The sequence below is a fragment of the Polypterus senegalus genome, chromosome 17 (assembly GCF_016835505.1).
Source record: "Polypterus senegalus isolate Bchr_013 chromosome 17, ASM1683550v1, whole genome shotgun sequence".
Lineage (NCBI taxonomy): Eukaryota > Metazoa > Chordata > Cladistia > Polypteriformes > Polypteridae > Polypterus > Polypterus senegalus.
The window spans coordinates 9,267,725-9,291,265 of record NC_053170.1 but is presented as its reverse complement, the minus strand read 5'-3'; the positions used below and the strand labels follow the sequence as shown (position 1 = coordinate 9,291,265).

Sequence of the window (23,541 nt, the reverse complement as noted above, 5' to 3'; positions counted from 1 at the left end):
ATTTTCCCAAAAGTCTTGGCAATCATTGAGATGTTTCTTAGCAAAATTGAGACGAGCCCTAATGTTCTTTTGCTTAACAGTGGTTTGCGCCTTGGAAATCTGCCATGCAGGCCGTTTTTGCCCAGTCTCTTTCTTATGGTGGAGTCGTGAACACTGACCTTAATTGAGGCAAGTGAGGCCTGCAGTTCTTAAGACGTTGTCCTGGGGTCTTTTGTGACCTCTTGGATGAGTCGTCTCTGCGCTCTTGGGGTAATTTTGGTCGGCGGCCACTCCTGGGAAGGTTCACCACTGTTCCATGTTTTTGCCATTTGTGGATAATGGCTCTCACTGTGGTTCGCTGGAGTCCCAAAGCTTTAGAAATGGCTTTATAACCTTTACCAGACTGATAGATCTCAATTACTTCTGTTCTCATTTGTTCCTGAATTTCTTTGGATCTTGGCATGATGTCTAGCTTTTGAGGTGCTTTTGGTCAACTTCTCTGTGTCAGGCAGCTCCTATTTAAGTGATTTCTTGATTGAAACAAGTGTGGCAGTAATCAGGCCTGGGGGTGGCTACGGAAATTGAACTCAGGCGTGATACACCACAGTTAGGTTATTTTTAACAAGGGGCAATTACTTTTTCACACAGGGCCATGTAGGTTTGGATTTTTTCTCCCTAAATAATAAAACCATCATTTAAAAACTGCATTTTGTGTTTACTTGTGTTATATTTGACTAATGGTTAAATGTGTTTGATGATCAGAAACATTTTGTGTGACAAACATGCAAAAGAAGAAGAAATCAGGAAGGGGGCAAATAGTTTTTCACACCCTTGTATGATAAAAGCGATAATTCAATGCATATACAGAATATCAGGACTACACTAAAATGAAGCCATGAGAAAGGCGTGTTAAAGTAACGGGTTTTTAGCCGTTTTTTTAAAGTGCTCCACCATATTAGCCTGGTGAATTAAGGCAGCAATAAACCCTGGGACAGGACGCCAGTCCATCACAAGACACACACACACACACCCAGCCTCACTTCCCCTGCATATCTTTGGACTACACAGACACGAGGAGGACATTCAAACTCCACACAGTGAGGACTCTAGAAGTGAACCCTGGACTCCTTACTGCAAGGCAGCACCCTGTGGCCAAAACGGCTATCAGGTAAAGGACCGCTGATCACAGGCGAGGAGGGGTCCGCATCAGGAGGATAATGAAGTCTGGTCCAGTAAGTAATGATGGCTGCCTATTTACTAGCACTAATTATCCATCCATTCTCCAACCTGCTGAATCCAAACACTAGGTCACGGGGGTCTGCTGGAGCCAATCCCTGCCAACACAGGGCACAAGGCAGGAACCAATCCCGGGCAGGGTGCCAACCCACCGCAGGACACACACAAACACACCCACGCACCAAGGACAATTTAGGATCACCAATCCACCTAACCTGCATGTCTTTGGACTGTGGGAGGAAACCCACGCAGATATGGGGAGAACTTGCAAACTCGGGTCTCCTAACTGCGAGGCAGCAGCACTACCCACTGCGCCACCGTGCCACCCAGCACTAATTATTATACACAAATTAAAAATAAGTAGATTATGGATGGTGCAGAGTGTGACATTGAAAGCCTGGCCTGCTTTTGTTGCCGCCTTTTTGGAAGTGGGAGTCGTAATCAGCTCAACGGACATGGCTGCAGCGCCTGGAGAAGTTTATCGACTCCATGAAAGCACCACAAGAAGTGTGCGGCACTCGTCCCTGATATGAACGCCGGCAGAGTCTGTCAGATAGGCCGAGCATAAGTGTAGTCAGCTCTTCTGTCCACATTTATCAGCAGTTTTAATGTCAGTTTTTCTAATCCACAGTTACTTCTCCTTTCCTCTTTTCACCCAAGCTTGGTGTGTTGCTGTTAAGCTGTTCTCCGGTTTGATTAGAAACGTGTTTTGTTTTAAACTTTTTGTTTGACGGTAGCTTTTATGGGGAAGGAGAAAGGTGTTTTGGGCACCATACCTGTCTTTGTTTAGAGCCCCCGAATCTCTAAGACCGCCCCTGACAGGTTCAGTAATGGCCTTCAGCGAGCATGGCATGGCCCCCCGCAACTAAACGCCACGTCGTGCGGGCATCGGCTAAAAGTCCGGTGTGCCTGGTTTTTCATGGGCAAGTGACTTCTCCGGTTTGTGAGTGGGGTGGGTCGTGAGTTGCCATTGTTTATAATGGTCGGTGGGTCACAAAGTGGGGTGTGCAGTGTGTCGCTGCTCTACCGATCGGGCTCAAGTCACAAAGAGGGAATAAATGACACCCAACCACACGCTATCCATGGTAGGGTTTGGTCAGAAATATCAAAAGCAATCTTGAACTAGTAGAAAACAAGGGTCATATAAAATCTAGATAAAATATGAAGGTTATGGAATATCTTTTCTCGTTGTATAACCTACAAAACCTGATCTCAAGTCGGTTAACCGTCAGGAGACAAAGAGTACAGAGAAGAGAAGAACACCAGTGGAGTCCCTCAGGGGTCCGTCCTTGAACTGTTACTCTTTCTCATTTCTATTAATGACATTATCTCTAGTAGAGCAGGTAAACTTGCAAAATTCACAGATCACACTAAAACTGGGGGGGGGGGGCGGGGTTTGGGCAATGGCACACACTGAGGAGGCATCAAGGAGACAATAGGGTGAGCTTCACAACTGGGCAGACACCCGAAATGTGCCACAAGTGGGCATAGGAACGTCAGTTATAAATACAAGATGGGAGACAATGAGCTACAAGAAGACCCAAAAACCCTTAACTTCTGTCCTAAAACTGCATGTCTAGAACTGCAGTGGCATTCGGCTCTGTGGCTCTGCGGTTAGATATTATTGTTGTTATATGTCATTTGGTATGGGATTCATACAAGTTAAGATTAAGGGGTTAGTGTAGTTAGCGTGTAGTGTAGAAGTGTGGTGACATCAGTTCTGCTGTGAAACTGCTGGCATAGGTCTGAGTTGACGTATGGCTTTGTGGCTTTGCAGGTGGATGCATCTCTAAATCGGAGACATATGCATTGCATTTGTTATTCCAACTGCTGTCGCATGACAAACATTTGTGGCCATGAATTTTATTACTCTTAATGTTTTTTTCTATTGAGAGATGCAATGCATATGCCTGTTATATGCCATTTGGTATGGGATTCATAAAAGTAGCGTTAATGTTTGCGATACGCCATCTGTTAGAATAACAACTACAATGCATTGTATGACTGCAAATGTTTGTGACGCGGGATCTATTTGGAATGACCCCCAGGGGGGTAAACGTTAACATTATACAAAGTTATTGTCTGTTTTGCCTGCATTTTTATCACTTTTTAATTTAATATTGTTTTTTATAAGTATGCTGCTGCTTGAGTATGTGAATTTCCCCTTGGGATTAATAAAGTATCTATCTATCTATCTATCTATCTATCTATCTATCTATCTATCTATCTATCTATCTATCTATCTATCTATCCATCATATAGTTTCTTTCACTCTATCTATCTATCTATCTATCTATCTATCTATCTATCTATCTATCTATCTATTATATAGTGCCTTTTATATCTATCTATCTATCTATCTATTATATAGTGCCTTTTATATCTATCTATCTATCTATCTAATGCAATGAATACCATTATTATTACAAATAATTGTGATGAACCATATATTGGAATGTCAAATCAATGCCTAGGCCTCTGTTATATGCCATTTGGCATGGGATTCATAAAAGTAGTGTTAATGTTTGTGATGTGCCATCTGTTGGAATAATAATGCTATGCATTGTATAACTACAAATATTTGTGATACACCATCTGTTACAATGAGAGAGTCATAGCAACTGGATGGATACACAGACACGTCCTTTTATTAAGGTGGACGGTTACTTATTATAAATGTACATTACTCTTTTGACAATACTTTTTTCTTTTATATAAAAAACTGCATTTGTGAATTTGTTGTTAAATCCTAACCCTGTGCATGAAACTTCAAGAACACAGCCAAATGTGATCATTTTCTTGTGTGTCATAAATGTACTTCATCCTGCATGTGCTGTAAAGTAAATAATAATTCCCTGTAAAAGAGCAGCACCTGTCGGTTTGCTTCTTGCCTTAAAGCCAGCGGTCCAGGGATAATAATAATATTGCAAGTATTTTAACTTCAGTAAAATATTGCCTGCAGTGGGCTGGCGCCCTGCCCAGGGTTTGTTTCCTGCCTTGCGCCCGGTGTTGGCCGGGATTGGCTCCAGCAGACCCCCGTGACCCTGTAGTTAGGATATAGCGGGTTAGATAATGGGTAGATGGATGGATAAAATATTGCGCTAGGTTACCCGTTACTTTAAAAAGTAATCGAACTAAGTAACGGACCTCACTTTTAAAGTGTCAGCCCCGAGGTTGAGCTGCTGCGGTTAGCGCTCTACGTTCAGCTCAACAGCATTAATTTAGCGATTTCTGCAGAACTGTTGAGACAGATTACCCCTCATGCAAAAAAAAAAAAACGGGAATTAATAAAGTGTATCAAATGAAAAGCCGTTTAAAAACCAGGAGAAGGAATAATGTGATCGTCCGAGCATTCGCCTCAGAAAATGCATCTCTGTGCCCACGTGGATGCTTGTGTGAAGCCGAGGCAGGTGGCCACGGACATGCGCAGATTACAAAATCCTTAATCTGGTTAAGGGTGCACACGGCCACATAACCGGGTTTGTCACTGACCAATTTCTGTAAGGGTTTACACGGCATTTTAGAAACCGGGTTATTAAAGAAAGCGCATGTAAACGCAATGATTGAGATTAATTTACACGTTTGTTATATATAGCGCTGATCATGGCAGACAAACCTATTGTTTAATGTGTGGCACGTAAAAAAATAAGCAGAAGCAGGTTCGGTTTGACGGCGCAGGACTGGCCTTCATCAAAACGCCAGGAAACAAGAGGAGGAGGAGGACACCGCTCGTGGCACCTTCAGTCTCCAGCCTGACTCACAGCAAATTAGCCCAGCAGGGGGTTGCCCACCGCTAGCGAGATCCTTTCCTGCACCTCACGCAACTTGCTTTGAAAAAAAAAACGGTGTGCGTTTTATTATAAGACTGGGAAAGAGAACAAGCCATCTTTGAATCTTTTGGCAAATTGGAGCTGATTTCAATAAATAACTTAAACATTGGAGTGGGGCCACACATACCGCTCCAGCCGCGGGCTTCTTCTTGCTGTTACAACATTTCAGAAAAATAAACAAAAGTCTCCCTGCTGTGATGCAGAGCGCCGCAGGACGGCCGAGCATAAATAAATCGCGCGGATTCAGCGGGGCGAGTCTTAGTTTTGAAGTGGGCAGCGCGAGTCATCTCGCGAAGGGACGGACCATCTTGGGCAGCTGGGAACCCAACGGTCGTCTCCGACGAGATGACAGCCTAAGTGCTATACGAGTGGGCTTCTGTGCACCGTAAATCCGCAATCAAAACCAGCCGGTCGGATTTCCTGACGACAAATTGTGGCTCAGCCTCCCGATGTCTTCACTTTAACGGCAGGGCTTCGCCGTTGCGCACACCATGAAAGACCTCGCTCGCGTTCTGAGGATTTTGGTGTTGCTGCTGACCGGTAAGCGGAGGTTTATTTTTTTAGGGGGAATGGGGGATTCGACACTCGTTGGACCCGTTAGTGGCTACAATAGCGGGTTGAGGGGATTTGTTCTGGCAAACGACTTGGGGACACCTCTGTCACATCGCACCTCACATAACTGAGAACAGCGGCGACAGCAGATGCAGTCTGTTAAGTTTCATGCAGTGACATGTGTTTGGGATGTCTTACAATGGTTAAATGTTTAAGCAAGCAGAAGTCAAAAAGACGCTATATTTAGAATAGTTGTTGCTTGCAGATGGATATTTTGTATAAAAAAGTTTAGAGCTGGGAGATTTGCACAGCTTAGTCTTATTACCTTTTCACCACGCAGTTTCCTAAATGTAGCGCCGAGCTGGCAGTCCAACAAAAAGTGGACATGTCCTCCTTTGTGGCCTCATGTCCCCTGTCCAGCAGGGAAAGCTAAATAAAATGTCTGCCGTTTGCACGACACTAAGTGGTCCAGAACTCCTCCACCTGTCTCAGCGCAGTTGAAAGTATAAGATTTAAAAACTTCAACGTAGTCGCATCCAAGGGAGGACCCCCAAAAAAAAAACGGTAATACAACTATGAGGATGTGGAAGCCAACGATAAATATAAACGGTACCGCCAAAAAATTGGTTCCTCTTCAAGCAGCGCTTAGGCGACCCCCCGAGTGCAACTTTCATTGCGTCTTCCTTTGTCCTCCTTTCCTACTTTCTGTGACCTCCTTTGGCCACTCGGGTGTCTGCCAACCCTAAGATGAGATGATCCAGTCAGACTGGTGTGGCTCTCAGGTGTGCCCGCTGCTCTATTAATCCCAGAATGTTTGACAGACGGGCAGCAGAGTTCACCAAACCCAATGTCCAGTCCTGAATGGAGTCCCATCTGAAAGGACAGAGTTGTGTTTTCTGTAGGATCTCCACTTTCTTTCTTCTGAAGTTCTAACACATCCAGTTACTTTAATTGGCTAGGAATGGGATGGACTGGTTGGAGCTTCTTGGATTCTTTAAGTGTTGATGGATTCCCTTGTCGTTTTAAAACAAATCGGCTCTTATGCAGGGTCTTTTTAATAGCATTCACAATCTACCTGACCATCACACCTTGTGGATGCTGAGTGACTGGAGGAGTCTAAACAAATAGTTGAGGTGTCAACTGATGCAAAGCAACCAAAAAGACCTTGGAGAGAAACAAGGCTCACGATGGAAGTTGTGAGCGAGAAGCTTCAGGCAGATTGGGCTTTCTTAACTTTCTGAAGAGCAGGTTTGGCTTGGGAGCTCCATTCTCAGCTCAGGTCCATAAATGATGCCCTCCTTCAGGGGACTCTGACCTTATATGGCTCTGACCGGAAGGGGTGGGCCTTCTCCGGGTGATGAGGGCAGAGTTAGTTGACCTCATTGGACATCTTCTCAGAGATGTTGAGGGAAGAGCCAATACCATTAGCAACAGTGCCCCCTCTCGTCGCAGGCTGGTATCACATACCATGGCCAGTAAGGTGACCCTCAGACATCCATACAACCTTTACGAACCTGGTGGGCATCTCATTCCAAAACACTGGGCAACTATAACAGCTTCTTCTCTTCTTTCCGCAAGATTCTCCTCTTGATCTCCCACCTACATTTACATTTACTTTGTACATCTTTCTCTATTTATGCTGTGTGACTAGGGGTTTGTGGACACCTGACCATCACACCTATAGTATATGAGCTCGTTGGACATCCCATTCCAAAACCATAGGCATTAACTTAGAGCTCTTCTCAGATTTTGGGCTGTGTGTCTGTGGAAATTTGTGACCATTCAGCCAGAAGAGCATTCGTGAGGTCTGATACTGATGTTGGACAAGAAGACCTGGCTTGCAATCTGTGGTCCAGTTCAGCTCAAAGGTGTTCAGTAGGAGTTGAGGTTCTAGCTCTGTGCAGGCCACTTGAGGTTCTTCATGTCTTTATGTACCATGGGCCCAGTCATGTTGAAGCAATAAAGGACCTTCACAAATTGTGGCCACGATGTTGTCTACAATGTCTTTGTCTACTGTATCATTAACAGTACCCCTCACTGGAACCAAGGGGTCGAGCCCAAACTCTGCCGTCATTCCACCTCCACCAAACTTTACAATAGTAACTATGCCATCCTGAAGGTAGTGTTCTCTTGGCATCACCAAACCCATATTGGTCCATCAAAATGCCAGAAGGTGAAGTGTGACCCATCACTCCAAGTTTCCAGTGCTCCCAGTTCTTGCCAGCACTCCCATCATCGCTTTTCATCAATCTTCTTAGGCTTTTGTGCAGCTGCTTGCCCATGGACACCCATTTCATGAAGCTCTCGTGTTTAGGTTGCTCCCAGAGGCAGTTTGGAACTCTGTTAACAGAGATGTATCTGCCTCCCTGCTCTGTGTGGAGTCTGCCTTGTCTTCCATTTCATGGTTGAGCTGTTAGTCCTCCTTGACGCTTCCACATCACAATTATGTCACTTACAGTTGACCCGGTCAGGTCTAGTGGAGCTAAAATGTCACATACTGACTTGTGACTAAAGGTGGCATCTTATGACACTGCCATGTTTAAAGTCACTGAGCTCTTGAGGTTGACCCAATGTTTCTTAATGGAGATTGCATGGTCGTGTGTTAACAATGAAACACCTGAACGCAATCATCTGGGGCCTCATGCATAACGGCACGTGTAGAATTCGCACTCTAACATGAAGTACGGACAAAAGTGGAAATGTGCTTATGCACAAAAAAATCCAGGTGCATAAATCTGTGCGTTCGCCAACTTCCACGTTCTTCCGCTACATAACTCCCGGTCAGCGTGAAAAGTAACGCACGTGCACGAGCCTGCTGTCCCGCCCCAACTCCTCCCAGAATTACGCCTCTTTGAATATGCAAATCAACATAAATAGCCCTTAAGCTCTGCCTTCTGTAAAAAGGCAATGGCAAAAGCACGGGAGAAAATTACGAGAAGAATTTCAGCGAATACCAAGTGGAGGCAAAGAAAAAAACGTACTATTTGTTGGTTTAAATAGTGGTATAAACAAGAAAAGGAAGTTGATTGAGTGACATAGCGTGTCGGAGAAACTCGAAAGCTCAAGTTCACAAAGTCGCACAGTGCCGGAAATAAAAAAGAAGTTGTCAGATACCAAAGTCGGCGTGAAAAGGCGAGTCGTAGCCCACCATCTGAGTGTCATATGAAAGCTTATTAGGGTAGGGTAGGCACACAGTGGGGAAAAAAGCATGAAATGTCAACTTTAATCACGTAGTTTATTTTGTCATTAAAGTAGAACATCATAAACTTTATCTTAAAATTGTTTAATTTACTAGTTTCTCAAATCCCATCGTAACTAAAGTAGCACGTTAAATGCTTTGTTTTGTATTTGATCTTCTATGTGTGTGAATCACTACGTGCTTTTGGGCTTTCTCTTCCTCCGACAGGACACAGAATCCATTACATTAGTGATATTACAGCTCTCTGAATAATTAAAATGCTAAGATGTATACTTGATATCGTTTTCATGATGATAGGAGTTAAAGCATGTTATTAAACCTGGGAACACGGTGGCGCAGTGATTGTTCATGTCTCACGCAAGATGCTTGCTGTGCCGTGCGTGACCTTCGATGAAATACTTTATTGTATCAGCCCTGTCTCTTTCAAACGTACTAACCTCCCATTCCTGTCCTTCCTTTTCTTTCTCCAAGTAACCAATCGCCACACAATCAGCTCTGTAATAGACGTTAAGCCATCTGTAAGCTTACAACTCCGATTCTTCAAAACTTTTAAGGAACATTGAAATATCTTCGTAATACATGTTTAATTATTCTATCCGTCTATCCTTCCAGTGTCACGCCAATCTCAGCAAGAATACAACGCGGGGCAGGAACAATCCATGAACGGAGCGCCAGCGACTCGCTAGCACTGGCACCGTGTCCTCACATGTTTAATTATTAACAATATAGATTGTTATAGTTTTATCTGTATAATATAATCAACATATTTTGCTGCATTTCATCTTAAAAGTGATATCGTCATCACATGTAAATACACGCTTTATAAAGTGGCTCAGGTTGTGTAATATTTTAACTGTAGTGCAAGTTCACAGTGAGGTGATTGTACTAATAAGTACAGACAGTTCTACAAGGAGCGCTTGATGGACTGATTGAGTGCGTTTACAGTTCTTGGGATGAAACTGTTTGTGAACCACGAGGTCCGTACAGGAAAGGCTTTGAAGTGTTTGTCGTATGAGAGCAGTTCAAATAGACAGCGTGGCTGGGGCAGCGTGTGCTTGATGCTGTATCCCGATAATTCTCTATCTGATCAGCTGCTGTAGAGCTGTGATTCACACTCAGATACAGTGATATAAATACTCTGAGTGGTGCAGTGATAGTAATATGGAAAAAGATGATCCAATGTGGCAACCCCTAACGGGAGCAGGCTGAAAGATAAAGAAGAAGAAGGTGCAGTGAGAGTAACAACGCTAAAGCAGCTATGGTATTTAGAATAGTTTGGCCGTTCTGTGGACCATTATATTGTTACAGGTTAATTACAATCAGACTCATTAAGCTAATAAACAATTATGTGGTTAATTTCAGTGTGTTTATAAAGCCGCGTCAGGGATGTGGATCTAAAAAAGAAAGGGTAACAACACAGGAACAGTAGCACTGCTTTGACGCTGGGTGCTGCCAGTCTGCAAAACCGAGTGGAGAACTTGCATATGCCAGGGTTGGCGCTACCGTGAAAACGTGCCAAGTTTAGGTTTTATACATCACGATTTGAACGTGGAAATGGGAGTACGCAACATTTTTGTGCATACGCACCTTTTATACATGAGGCCCCTGGAGAGGTGTCCACATACTGTATGTTTGGTTATATAGTGTATTTGAAATCAAATGTAGAACGGATGTATGGAGAGATGTGAAAATAATAATAATAATTCTTTAAATTATTAAGGTTCAGCCCTTGAACACAGACACACAGACCACAGATGTCCAAAAATGCACATTTTCTTCTACACACAATACAATGCCTTAAACAGCCACAAATTGCTCACAGTCCCTTCTTCTCCTTATTCTCTCTCAATTCTTCTGTCACTAATACTCCACTCCCCGCAAGCTCCGTCCTCTTCCTCACGTCTTGGAGTGGTGGCTGCTGGTTCTTTTTATAGCCCACCCGGAAGTGCTCCATGTGTTTGACGACCTGTTTCTGGTTGCATTTCTGAGTGGGGTGGAAGGGCTGCTTTGCAGGGCTCAGCAGCAGCTGCAGTATCCCCTGGCAGTGCCCATGGATCCCAAAAGAGCAAAATCAAACTCCAACTCCCATGAAGCCCTGCGGAAGTCCTAGGCAGCGATGTAGCATTCCAGGGGAGTCACTGTCCTGACCAGGCTTGTTCTCCCAGTCCTCTCAGAGAAGAGGCGTACCGGCCGTCTGTGACAACATTTGTATAGTGCTTTACTCACTACTTAAAGGGCTTTATATACGGAGTGAGGAGCCACTTCAGCCGTCTCCAATGTGCAGCGCCCACCTGGATGATGCGATGGCAGCCATTTTTGTGCCGGTAGGCTCACCACACATGAGCTATTTGGTGGTGAAGGGGTGAGAGAGGCAGCCAATTAAAGACAGGGGATGATTAGGGGGCCAGAATGATTAGGCCATGGTGGGCAATTTAGGACATCAGGATACACCCTCTTCTACACAAAAGATGCCCAGGGATCTTTTACGACCAGAGTGAGTCAGGATCTCAGTTTTATGTCACTGTATTTTTACAGCACAGTGTCCCCCGTTACTGCACTGGGGGAAATGGAATCCACACACAGACCAAAAGGTAAGCACCCCCTGCTGGCCTCATCAACACTTTTACCAGCAGCAACCCAAGTTGGCCATTGGTAGACAATTGAGAACATAGGGGTCTCTGTGGACGGGGTCTCCGTCTGCTTCCCTTCAGCCCAACACCTATCACCTCCACACCAAGTCTTGATCTTAACTTGGCATTCACCTTCTTCACACTCCATGACACTCCACCCATCCACTGCCTATTGTCATCTTTGCTTGTCCAGTTTTCCTTGCTGTTTCCCTTTCATTTCCTGTGGACTTCATAAAGACTAAACGATGGGCATCTTCATGAGTGGATTCAATGACAGGTTGATTTTGGTAATGCAGCTTATAAAGTAGACATCTCAACAGGGTGGTGGATGAATTCATTGCCTGGTAATTGAGTAGATATGATCCATGCCCGCTAGTGTGGTAGTAGGGCTCTGCTCATTATCAATGAAGAGTTGGCTGCTTTATTAGATAGATAGATAGATAGATAGATAGATAGATAGATAGATAGATAGATAGATAGATAGATAGATAGATGTGAAAGGCACTATATGATAGATAGATAGATAGATAGATAGATAGATAGATAGATAGATAGATAGATAGATAGATACAGGGTGAGGCAGAAAGGACGGACGTCTTTGAAATGGCTAGAACTCACCACTAGGTGGAGTGACAGATGTGCGGTAGGTGGCGTTAGGTTCGCGAAGTCTTAGCATTTTTTTTTACCTTCTTTTTAGTTGAAGCCGTGGACTACAGAACACCGCGTTTTTGCGCGTTCGACTGTTTTGTCAAGAACAACCAATCTATTACCGCAGTTCAGCGTGAGTTTCGTTGCAATTTCAATATCCACAGAAATAAAGCTGTTCCCGCTCGTAACACTATCCTACGTTGGGTTAAAGCACTTTGTACACGAGGTACACTAATGAATACGTACCCCTGAAAATGTGGAAAGCGTACAACTAGCCCTGCTGCGCAGTCCAAGTCGATCTGCTCGGAAACATTCTTCTGAACTTGGCCTCAGTAAGGCGTATTTTGCATTTGGACCTGCATTTCCATCCCTACAAATTGTCAAATGCTATTTCAATATGAACTCAAATCTTTCAATAAATTTCTTTGTAAGAAAAAAGTAACAATTTTGTGATTTTGTAAAAAACATCCGTCCTTTCTGCCTCACCCTGTAGATAGATAGATACTTTATTAATCCCAAGGGGAAATTCGCATACTCCAGCAGTAGCACACTGATAAAAAAAAGTAATAGGACTGATCAGAGAAATAGAGAATACTAGGGGGCTCTGCCCCCTGCCCGCTTCGCTCACCCACCCCCAGGTTTGGCTTACAGGATATACTGTACAATTGTTATTTTCATTGGAATTGTTACATATACATTATTTTCACTTTTACTTTAAACCGTTTGTAAAAACAATACTTGACCTTTATTTCCGGCCCCAGGCGTGGTTAAATCTCTTTCTCGCTGGACGTATAAGGCTGCTTGCATTGTGAAGGGGGGGCGGCTGAACACACGCTAAGGAGATGCCGTCGGATCAGCTGCTGTCTTTCTGCTTGCTGCTGCTGCTGGCGAGCTGCGTGTTCTTTTTGTTACGCTGCACGTCAATCATTTTAAAGCCTGTACAGCAGCTGTTCTTTTGCCATTTTGTGTTTCTCTGTCGCTCGCGTTGTGAATGGGGGTTTAGGGTGGCTGAGCACATGCTAAGGAGATGCCATCGGATCAGCTGCTGGCTTTCTGCTGCTGGCAAGCTGCCTGGTCTGCTTGTCTCGCTGCCCATCGATCATTTCAAGGCCTGCTCAGCAGCTGTCTTTTTGCCACTTCGTGTCTCTGCCGCTCGCGTTGTGAATGGGGGGGCTGAATGCATGCTAAGGAGAAGCGGTCAGATCATCTGCTGGCTTTCTGCTGCTGGCGAGCTGCGTGTTCTGCTTGTCACTTGTCGTTGTTTTAAGAGCTGGGAGCACATGAAGCGTGTCTGCCAAAAGCAACCCAACAACTGCTAACTTAGATGTCCGTGGACTGGTTTGAAATGATGTCTCACTGCCTTGTCTCGCGTGACATCGTAAAAACAATACTTGACCTTTATTTCCGGCCCCGGGCGTGATTAAATCTCTTTCTCGCTGGATGTATAAGGCTGCTTGCATTGTGAAGGGGGGGCGGCTGAACACATGCTAAGGAGATGCCGTCGGATCAGCTGCTGTCTTTCTGCTTGCTGCTGCTTTTTGTTGCGCTGCACGTCATTCATTTTAAAGCCTGTACAGGAGCTGTCCTTTTGCCACTTTGTGTCTCTGTCGCTCGCGTTGTGAAGGTGGGGGGGTTGAAGGTGGCTGACCACATGCTAAGGAGATGCCGTCGGATCAGCTGCTGGCTTTCTGCTGCTGGCGAGCTGCGAGTTTTGCTTGTCGCTTGTCGATGTTGTAAGAGCTGGAAGCAAGTTAAAGTGTCTCTTGCGGGACTTCAAATTGACGATCACGTCTCGTCTCCCTGGTCTCCCCCTCCCAAAGATTTTTTTTTTTTTTATAATAGACAGATTATTCACCAATGTCTTGTATCTACGGTGCCAGCCAGCCTGACACTAATATCTTCTGTTTTATTTACCAGGTGCTTCACACAGCCAGAATCCTTATTATACGTTATCTCCAGGTAAGCACCACCTCTCTATTCAGTTATGCCCAGGATGGGCAGCGTCGGTCCTGGAGGGCAGATTTTTGTTCCAACCCAGAATATTAATGATCAAATCAAATCAAAATCTTTATTGTCATTGTAGCAATGAGACATTGTACAACGAAATTTAGGTGCAATTTTCCAATGCAAAAATAAAATAAGAAAACAAAACACAATTACTCCAGTTTAAACTAAAATTATCCATTCATACGTACGTACGTCATATTGCACTTGTCCCTTAGCCAATGTCGACTTAGAGGTGTATTGTAACATGAAGGTGCACTCAGTCACGCTGACCACTTAGCAGCATTCTGCATGGTGATGGCTGAAGGATCGAAACTGTTTCTCAGTCTGTTTGCCTTAGTCTTCATGGATCTGAAACGTCTGCCTTCACATAATACATGTCCTGGGTGTGATGGGTCCTGAAGAATTTTCTTGACGTTCCTGAGACAACAGAAACTATGTAGTTCTTCTAGTGAGGATAGAGGACAGCCGACTATCTGCTGGGCGACCTTAATGACCCTGTGGAGCTCTTTCCTCTGTGCTACTGTGCAGCTGGAGAACCACGCACAGAGACAGTAGGCCAGGATGCTCTCTACTGTGCAGCGGTAAAAAGACACCAGCAGTTTCTCAGGGATGTTGTTCTTCCTGAGCACCCTCAGGACGTAGTGTCCCTTTTGGGCCTTCTTCACTACCTCAGCAGTGTGTGTTCCCCAGGTCAAGTCCTCCCTAATGGTGACTCCCAAGAAGTGGAAGTCTGAGACCCTCTCCACACAGTCCCCATTGATGATGAGTGGCTGGATGTTCCTGAAGTCCACGATGAGCTCCTTGGTCTCGGCTATATTTAGGAGCAAGTTGTTATTCCTATACCACGTTGTCAGCCGCTCCACCTCATCCCTGTAGAGATGAGCCCTACTACCGTGGTATCGTCAGCAAACTTAACAATGGTGTTACTGTGGTGGGCAGGAATGCAATCATGGGTGTAGAGGGTATTGAGCAGGGGGCTCAGCACACAGCCCTGTGGGGAGCTAGTGCTGAGGCTGATGGGTGTGGAGAAGTAGGGGCCCACTCTAACTGAGTGCGATCACTCAGGAAGTCCTTGATCCAAAGGCAGGTGGAGTGTGGAAGTCCTACGTCTGACAGTTTGGTCACCAGTCTGTGGGGTAAGATGGTATTAAAGTCAGAGCTGAAGTCTATGAAGAGCAGCCATGTGTAGCTCCCCTGCTGCTCCAGATGAGATAGAACAGCATGGAGAACAGTGGCCACAGTGTCCTCCGTAGACCTGTTTGCTCTTTAGGCAAACTGGTGCGAATCAAGCATGGGGGAATGAATGACATGATATGGTTCCTGATGAGCTTCTCGAAGCACTTCATAACCACAGGGGTCGGTGCAACTGGCCAGTAGTCATTAAGACTGGTGATGGTCTGTTTCTTGGCCAGAGGCTCTACGACAGAGGATTTCAGGCAGTATGGCACAGTGGACTGAGATAGAGACTGGTTGAATATCCTGGTGAAGACTCCGGCCAGTTGGTCTGCACCATCTTTCAGCACTCGTCCTGAGATGCCGTCAGGTCCAGCTGCCTTCCATGGGTTGACAGCCCGCAGCGCGCGTCTCACCTCGTGCTCCCCCACTGTGAAGATGGGGCTGTTGTTGGTTTCTGGTGCTTCGTTTTAGTGGTCTCGCTTGTTAAGGTTCCCCACCGTTAATTGCTCATTTCAGTCTTAAACTGCTGTATTTACTGGTTTAATGGCTCCTTATTAGCAATAAGCTGTAAATGACAAAGGAGCCAGCGCTTCTCCATCTCACTTGTTTTCATGCACACCTGCGTGGATTCATCCTGCCCTATTTGGTTTGATAAAATGTTTCAGAAAAAGATGCGATGGACAGGAAATTGTTTGTTTTAAGCTTCAAATCATTTGGATGATATCCTCAGAAAGGAAAAAAATCTCCGATGTAAGAACCAAACATTGCAGACTAACAAGCCATAAAATTCAATAAGGTCTGACATTGGCGAGGACTGGTGTCTAATGAAGCTCTTGGGGTGGAATGAAAACCTGCAGCCACTGCGGCCCTCCAGGATGGACGTTGCCCACCCCGTAGTGTTATGCCATGCTGTGCCCATAATGTGGCCAGCTGACTGAGGACAATATGGAATCTGAATTATCCATTGTAATACTTCCATTCATTCATTTTCTTTCTATTTTTTTTCTTTGTCTAAAATCCTCTACTTATGGTCAGATATCATCAATCCGATCTTTCACTTTACTATTTCACTTCTCCTGAGCTCTAGACTACTTTTGGGGTCAGGTGACGCTATTCTTACAGTACTGTCACTGTCATTGTCCCTTCTCTGTGATCATTAAATTACCTCAAGCCATTTGTTCTTCTTGTAGCAGCCATGCCTCTCTTATTTGAGTCCACTCCCGTTTTCTTCTCTCTTTTATTGCGTCCCCTCCTGCTCTTTGAAACATTAGTTATTTGTTTTGAATGATAAATGAGTGTATTGTCTTTTACTGCATTTATTACTTTCCATTGTCAGTTTTCTTTTTCTTTCTTCCCCTCCTTTAAGACCTTCTTAAAAGATCTTTAAAGATTCATTTTACTTTATTCCAGACTTCTTGGACGCTTGTGCATTCCCATATGAAGTACATTATCGTTCATTATTGTTGTGCTTTATGGGTGTATTTGTTTTTATTTAACTGTATGGTTTATGCAAAAAGGTGGTGCAGAGCTTAACCCAACTGCTTCCAGGACCCACCATCCCAGGTTCAAATCCCTTGCCCATTTGCTGTCTGTGTGGAGTTACCACATTTGTGCTGTTGTATCTTTGTGGATTTTGCTCTGGGTCTTCTGCTTTTCTTCTCGCCTCCCCAAAGAACTGCAAGTTTGGTTAATTTATGATTTCAAAGTGTCTCCCTCAGTTTGTGTGTGCCCTGTGAAGGACTGGCGTGCTGTCCAGAGCTGACATGTGCATTGCACCACCTACAGTGGTGTGAAAAACTATTTGCCCCCTTCCTGATTTCTTATTCTTTTGCATGTTTGTCACACAAAATGTTTCTGATCATCAAACACATTTAACCATTAGTCAAATATAACACAAGTAAACACAAAATGCAGTTTTTAAATGATGGTTTTTATTATTTAGGAGAAAAAATCCAAACCTACATGGCCCTGTGTGAAAAAGTAATTGCCGCCTTGTTCAAAAATCACCTAACTGTGGTGTATCACACCTTAGTTCAATTTCCGTAGCCACCCCCAGGCCTGATTACTGCCACACCTGTTTCAATCAAGAAATCCCTTAAATAGGAGCTGCCTGACACAGAGAAGTAGACCAAAAGCACCTCAAAAGCTAGACATCATGCCAAGATCCAAAGAAATTCAGGAACAAATGAGAACAGAAGTAATTGAGATCTATCAGTCTGGTAAAGGTTATAAAGCCATTTCTAAAGCTTTGGGACTCCAGCGAACCACAGTGAGAGCCATTATCCACAAATGGCAAAAACATGGAACAGTGGTGAACCTTCCCAGGAGTGGCCGGCCGACCAAAATTACCCCAAGAGCGCAGAGACGACTCATCCGAGAGGTCACAAAAGACCCCAGGACAACGTTTAAAGAACTGCAGGCCTCACTTGCCTCAATTAAGGTCAGTGTTCACGACTCCACCATAAGAAAGAGACTGGGCAAAACGGCCTGCATGGCAGATTTCCAAGACGCAAACCACTGTTAAGCAAAAAGAACATTAGGGCTCGTCTCAATTTTGCTAAGAAACATCTCAATGATTGCCAAGACTTTTGGGAAAATACCTTGTGGACTGATGAGACAAAAGTTGAACTTTTGGAAGGCAAATGTCCCGTTACATCTGGCGTAAAAGGAACACAGCATTTCAGAAAAAGAACATCATACCAACAGTAAAATATGGTGGTGGTAGTGTGATGGTCTGGGGTTGTTTTGCTGCTTCAGGACCTGGAAGGCTTGCTGTGATAGATGGAACCATGAATTCTACTGTCTACCAAAAATCCTGAAGGAGAATGTCCGCCATCTGTTCGTCAACTCAAGCTGAAGCGATCTTGGGTGCTGCAACAGGACAATGACCCAAAACACACCAGCAAATCCACCTCTGAATGGCTGAAGAAAAACAAAATGAAGACTTTGGAGTGGCCTAGTCAAAGTCCTGACCTGAATCCAATTGAGATGCTATGGCATGACCTTAAAAAGTCGGTTCATGCTAGAAAACCCTCAAATAAAGCTGAATTACAACAATTCTGCAAAGATGAGTGGGCCAAAATTCCTCCAGAGCGCTGTAAAAGACTCATTGCAAGTTATCGCAAACGCTTGATTGCAGTTATTGCTGCTAAGGGTGGCCCAACCAGTTATTAGGTTCAGGGGGCAATTACTTTTTCACACAGGGCCATGTAGGTTTGAATTTTTTTTCTCCCTAAATAATAAAAACCATCATTTATAAACTGCATTTTGTGTTTACTTGTGTTATATTTGACTAATGGTTAAATGTGTTTGATAATCAGAAACATTTTGTGTGACAAACATGCAAAAGAATAAGAAATCAGGAAGGGGGCAAATAGTTTTTCACACCACTGTAGGTGGTCTTACTATCTGTCGAATCAGAGGCCAGAGGCTGGTCTGGATATGTAAATGTGTCTACTGGCTGTCGAATCAGAGGCCAGATTTAGTGTCAGGCAATATAATGACTATGCAAAATATGTTTACTGACTGTCCAATCACAGATGAGAGATTAAGCACCTGACATATTATGAGTATGCAAATATGTTTATTGCCTGCCCAATCACAGATGAGACATTTAGTGCCAAACTATATCATACGTATGCAAATGTGATTACTGGCTGCCCAATCGCTGTGCAGGGACTTAGCACCAAGGTACATCATGAGTATGCAAATGTCATTACCAGCTGACCAATCACAGATGACAGAGTTAGCACCAGACATATCATGAATATGCAAATATGTTTATTGCCTGCCCAATCACAGATGAGACATTTAGTGCCAAACTATATCATACGTATGCAAATGTGATTACTGGCTGCCCAATCACAGTGCAGAGACTTAGCACCAAGCTATATCATGAGTATGCAAATATGTTTATGAGCTGCCCAATCACAGGACAGAGATTTAGGTGCCAGACAATATCATGAGTTTTGCAAATATGTTTACTGGCTGCCCAATCACAGATGAGAGACTTAGCACCAGGCTATATCATGAGTATGCAAATGTGATTACTGTTTGCCCAATCACAGACCACAGGTTTGGATTCTGGTGCCAGACTCCCTTCTGCCTGCTCAGCATGCTGCCAGACTATTCATTCAGCAGCAATGACTTGTATAAAAAAAAAAGGAAATTAAAAAAAGATTTGACTTTGATCCTTATTTGAATTATGGTGGTCTGTGCAGCACAACTGTTTATACCCAGTTGTTGAAGGGGGGCCCACATAGCAGCTGTCTGCATTCAAAAATAAATCCAGGGAAGCAGAGATGTTCTAAAAATCATTCATTCGTTAACCAAATATTCTTCTAACCCGTATACCTTTGTGAACTGACCAAATATGCAAGGCTCTATTTCTTTCTTCTTAAATCTAAAGATGCCTTTCCCATTTCAGTCTTTAAAGCCTCTTGAAGTGAAGCCCTAAATGTCCCTAGGCAAATTATTAAAGGTTCCATATTATATTTAACCTTTCTCATACTTAATCCTTTCCTTCTCTGTACACATTAAATCCACAATTCAAAAGGTAATGTACTAAAAAGTGATATATCCTTTCCATAAATTACATTACAAACATTCCTCAAAATGAGCCAAAAGTAAGATCAGGCTGTGGCCTCGCCCCAGACAGCCTGACCCCAAACTCAAAAGGCAGACTTTAAGGCTTGCACGAGTAGAAAGTGGGGTTCAGACTTTTAAAAGTTCAAAGTACTTCAAATTAAAAAAAGTTTGAGGAAGAAGGAATCCATAAACCCCTGACTGGCAAAACCATGTTTGTAAAACTTAAACAATGTGTTATATGAACAAAAAAATGGCAAAACAGGGCAAGAAGACACCCAGCAGTCATGCCACCTGTCCTTCAGAATGGTCATCCACCTGAAGCGCAGCCTGTTTAGACCCAGTCAGCACATGGATGGGTGACTAACCAGGAAAATGCCTGGGCTGTTGCTGGATTGAGGTGTTGGAGAGGCCATGTGGTCTGAATGTGGCCCTCAGTGCCCCAGTGCAAGTGACGGGGACACAGAGCTGTAAAAATGGTGTCATCCTTCTGGATCATCAATTCAGGATGGGGCATCATCCTTGCCATTTTTATGGCCTGATGCCTAATGCTGCTTTGGGTCCCAGACAAAAAAAGGGTAGAAACATCTCTGATGAAGAGGCACATCGGCAAAGGTAAAGCAGCTCCCCCAAATTCTTCTTTTGCACGAGTGAAAGATGAAGCTACACATTGTGCCCCTTGCTGTTTGCACCCACACTGAGTTAACAGATGACTTTTGTCACCCCCCTCGTGCCCACTTTTGAGCCATTGCTGCCGGGGCTGTCTCTTTATCAAAGCCTTTGCCTGTCACAGCTCAAGAGCCTTACATCAGTGAAGCCATAATAAAAGAAAGCTGTTAGGTTTCACTTTCATGCTCCTCCAGTCCTTGTGGTCCCAGCGCTGCGTACCCTCTGGATTTGTTTACCTTTTTTTTTGTTTGTTTATTCATTCTTATTGTTATAAAATGGTTTTACTTTTCTCTTTTATTTTGCTGCATTTACCAACCGATGGTCAAGTTCAGATTCTGGATCGCTTTTAAACAAGTACGCTTCACCCCGAGGCACATATTACACGGCATGTGCAAGAGGATGGCTCTGGATGGAGGAGAACAGCGTACGTTAGTCGGGTTTGACAAACAGCAGGTCCCGTTTCGGAAATCAAACCCAAATGCCACACACACAAGCCTATTGTGTCAGTTGCTTTATTCTAAACAATAGTGGGTATTTCTGCCAGGGCTTCAAAAAGATGATTTCTTAATATAGGGATACTGTGAGGAAACATGACAGGGACTTTTTTATTGTGTGGCCTGCAAAGGGGGCACTCAGCTACCAAAATCTGACACAGACAGACGCAGACACAAGTTCATAAGCACAACGCGGGCCTTATTCAGTGGGAAACACTTCCCAAATTGTTTCCCACAGCACAGTCACAGTATAAAGCATAAAAGAATAAAGCACCCAGTCTATTCTGTCCTTCCTCTTCTCACTCTCTGCCTTTTTCCCTTCATCTCCCTCTTCCTCTCTGCCTCCACTTCTCCTCCAGCAAGTTTCGTCTTCTCCGTCCCGACTCTGGCTCCTAGAGCAGTGGCAGTGGGCTTCTCTCATCCTGCACCCATGGGCCTGTTAACACTTTTGGGTGAGGTGGAAGCCCGACAAAGTAGGGTTCTACTGTCCCTGCAGCACCCCCTGGCAGCACCCACGGTACCCAACAGGGCTGAACCGTACTCCAACTCCCATGAAGCCCTGTGGGAATCAGAGGCACTGCTGCCACCCGGGGGGGTCAGGGACGGGGCTACCATCTACTGCCCTGTGGGAGATAATGCCCTGTGCATGTCCTGTCCCCCTATCCTTCGATAAAACAGGCATCCCCGCCAGGTAAGAGCCCTGGCTCTCCGCTACAATTGGAATTTGCCATTTGGCTGATTGCAGGACAGAGGGGCAGCCTATGGGCATACAAATATGGGGAAGTTATAATAAAGTGTTTACACTGCCATCCAGTCCAGATTGAACATGTACAGTGCATCCGGAAAGTATTCCCAGCGCATCACTTTTACCACATTTGTTATGTTACAGCCTTATTCAAAAATGGATTAAATTAATTTCTTTCCTCAGAATTCTACAGACAACACCCCATAATAACAACATGAAAAAAATTTACTTGAGGTTTTTGCAAATTTATTCAAAATAAAAAAACTGAGAAATCACAAGTACATAAGTATTCACAGCCTTTGCTCAATACTTTGTCGATGCACCTTTGGCAGCAATTCCAGCCTCAAGTCTTTTTGAATCTGATGCCACAAGCTTGGCACACCTATCCTTGGCCAGTTTCGCCCATTCCTCTATGCCGCACCTCTCAAGCTCCATCAGGTTGGAAGGGAAGCGTCGGTGCACAGCCATTTTAAGATCTCCAGAGATGTTCAATCGGATTCAAGTCTGGGCTCTGGCTGGGCCACTCAAGGACATTCACAGAGTTGTCCTGAAGCCACTCCTTTGAGATCTTGGCTGTGTGCTTAGGGTTGTTGTCCTGCTGAAGGATGAACCATCGCCCCAGTCTGAGGTCAAGAGCGCTCTGGAGAAGGTTTTCCTCCAGGATGTCTCTGTACATTGCTGCAGTCATCTTTCCCTTTATCCTGACTAGTCTCCCAGTTCCATCCCCACAGCATGATGCTGCCACCACCATGCTTCACTGTAGGGATGGTATTGGCCTGGTGATGAGCGGTGCCTGGTTTCCTCCAAACGTGACGCCTGGCATTCACACCAAAGAGTTCAATCTTTGTCTCATCAGACCAGAGAATTTTGTTTCTCGTGGTCTGAGAGTCCTTCAGGTGCCTTTTGGCAAACTCCAGTTGAGCTGCCATGTGCCTTTTACTAGGGATTGGCTTCCATCTGGCCACTCTACCATACAGGCCTGATTGGTGGATTGCTGCAGAGATGGTTGTCCTTCTGGAAGGTTCTCCTCTCTCCACAGAGGACCTCTGGAGCTCTGTCAGAGTGACCATCAGGTTCTTGGCCTGACTAAGTCTCCCTGACTAAGGCCCTTCTCTTTGATCGCTCAGTTTAGATGGCTCTAGGAAGAGTCCTGGTGGTTTCGAACTTCTTCCACTTACGGATGATGGAGGCCACTGTGCTCATTGGGACCTTCAAAGCAGCAGAAATTTTTCTGTAACCTTTCCAGATTTGTGCCTCGAGACAATCCTGTCTCGGAGGTCTACAGACAACTCCTTTGACTTCATGCTTGGTTTGTGCTCTGACATGAACTGTCACCTGTGGGACCTTCTATAGACAGGTGTGTGCCTTTTCAAATCATGTCACACCAACTGAATTGACCACAGGTGGACTCCAATGAAGCTGCAGAAACATCTCACAGATGATCAGGGGAAACAGGATGCACCTGAGCTCAGTTTGGAGCTTCATGGAAAAGGCTGTGAATACTTATGTACATGTGCTTTCTCAGTTTTTTTATTTTTAATAAACTTGCAAAAACCTCAAGTAAACATTTTTCACATTGTCATTATGGGGTGTTGTGTGTAGAATTCTGAAGAAAAAAATGAATTTAATCCATTTTGGAATAAGGCTGTAACATAACAAAATGTGGAAAAAGTGATGCGCTGTGAATACTTTCCGGATGCTCTGTAAACAGTTTTCAGGTAAAGATTCTGAATGTGCTGGCTCAGAAAGGGTTGAGGTCCCAAGTGGTAAAAGACCTTGTTTGATTTTAACA

General features: G+C 44.4%; 1 protein-coding gene across 1 annotated transcript in view; it reads left to right on the top strand.

Annotated features, from left to right (window-relative positions):
• LOC120517675 (receptor activity-modifying protein 2-like) overlaps nucleotides 1-23,541 on the top strand; it is a 75,598-nt gene that overhangs the window by 33,554 nt on the left and 18,503 nt on the right. The window contains exon 3 of the mRNA XM_039740111.1: nucleotides 13,992-14,033. Within this exon, the coding sequence (XP_039596045.1) occupies nucleotides 13,992-14,033 (42 nt within the window). The remainder of the gene's footprint in view (nucleotides 1-13,991; nucleotides 14,034-23,541) is intronic.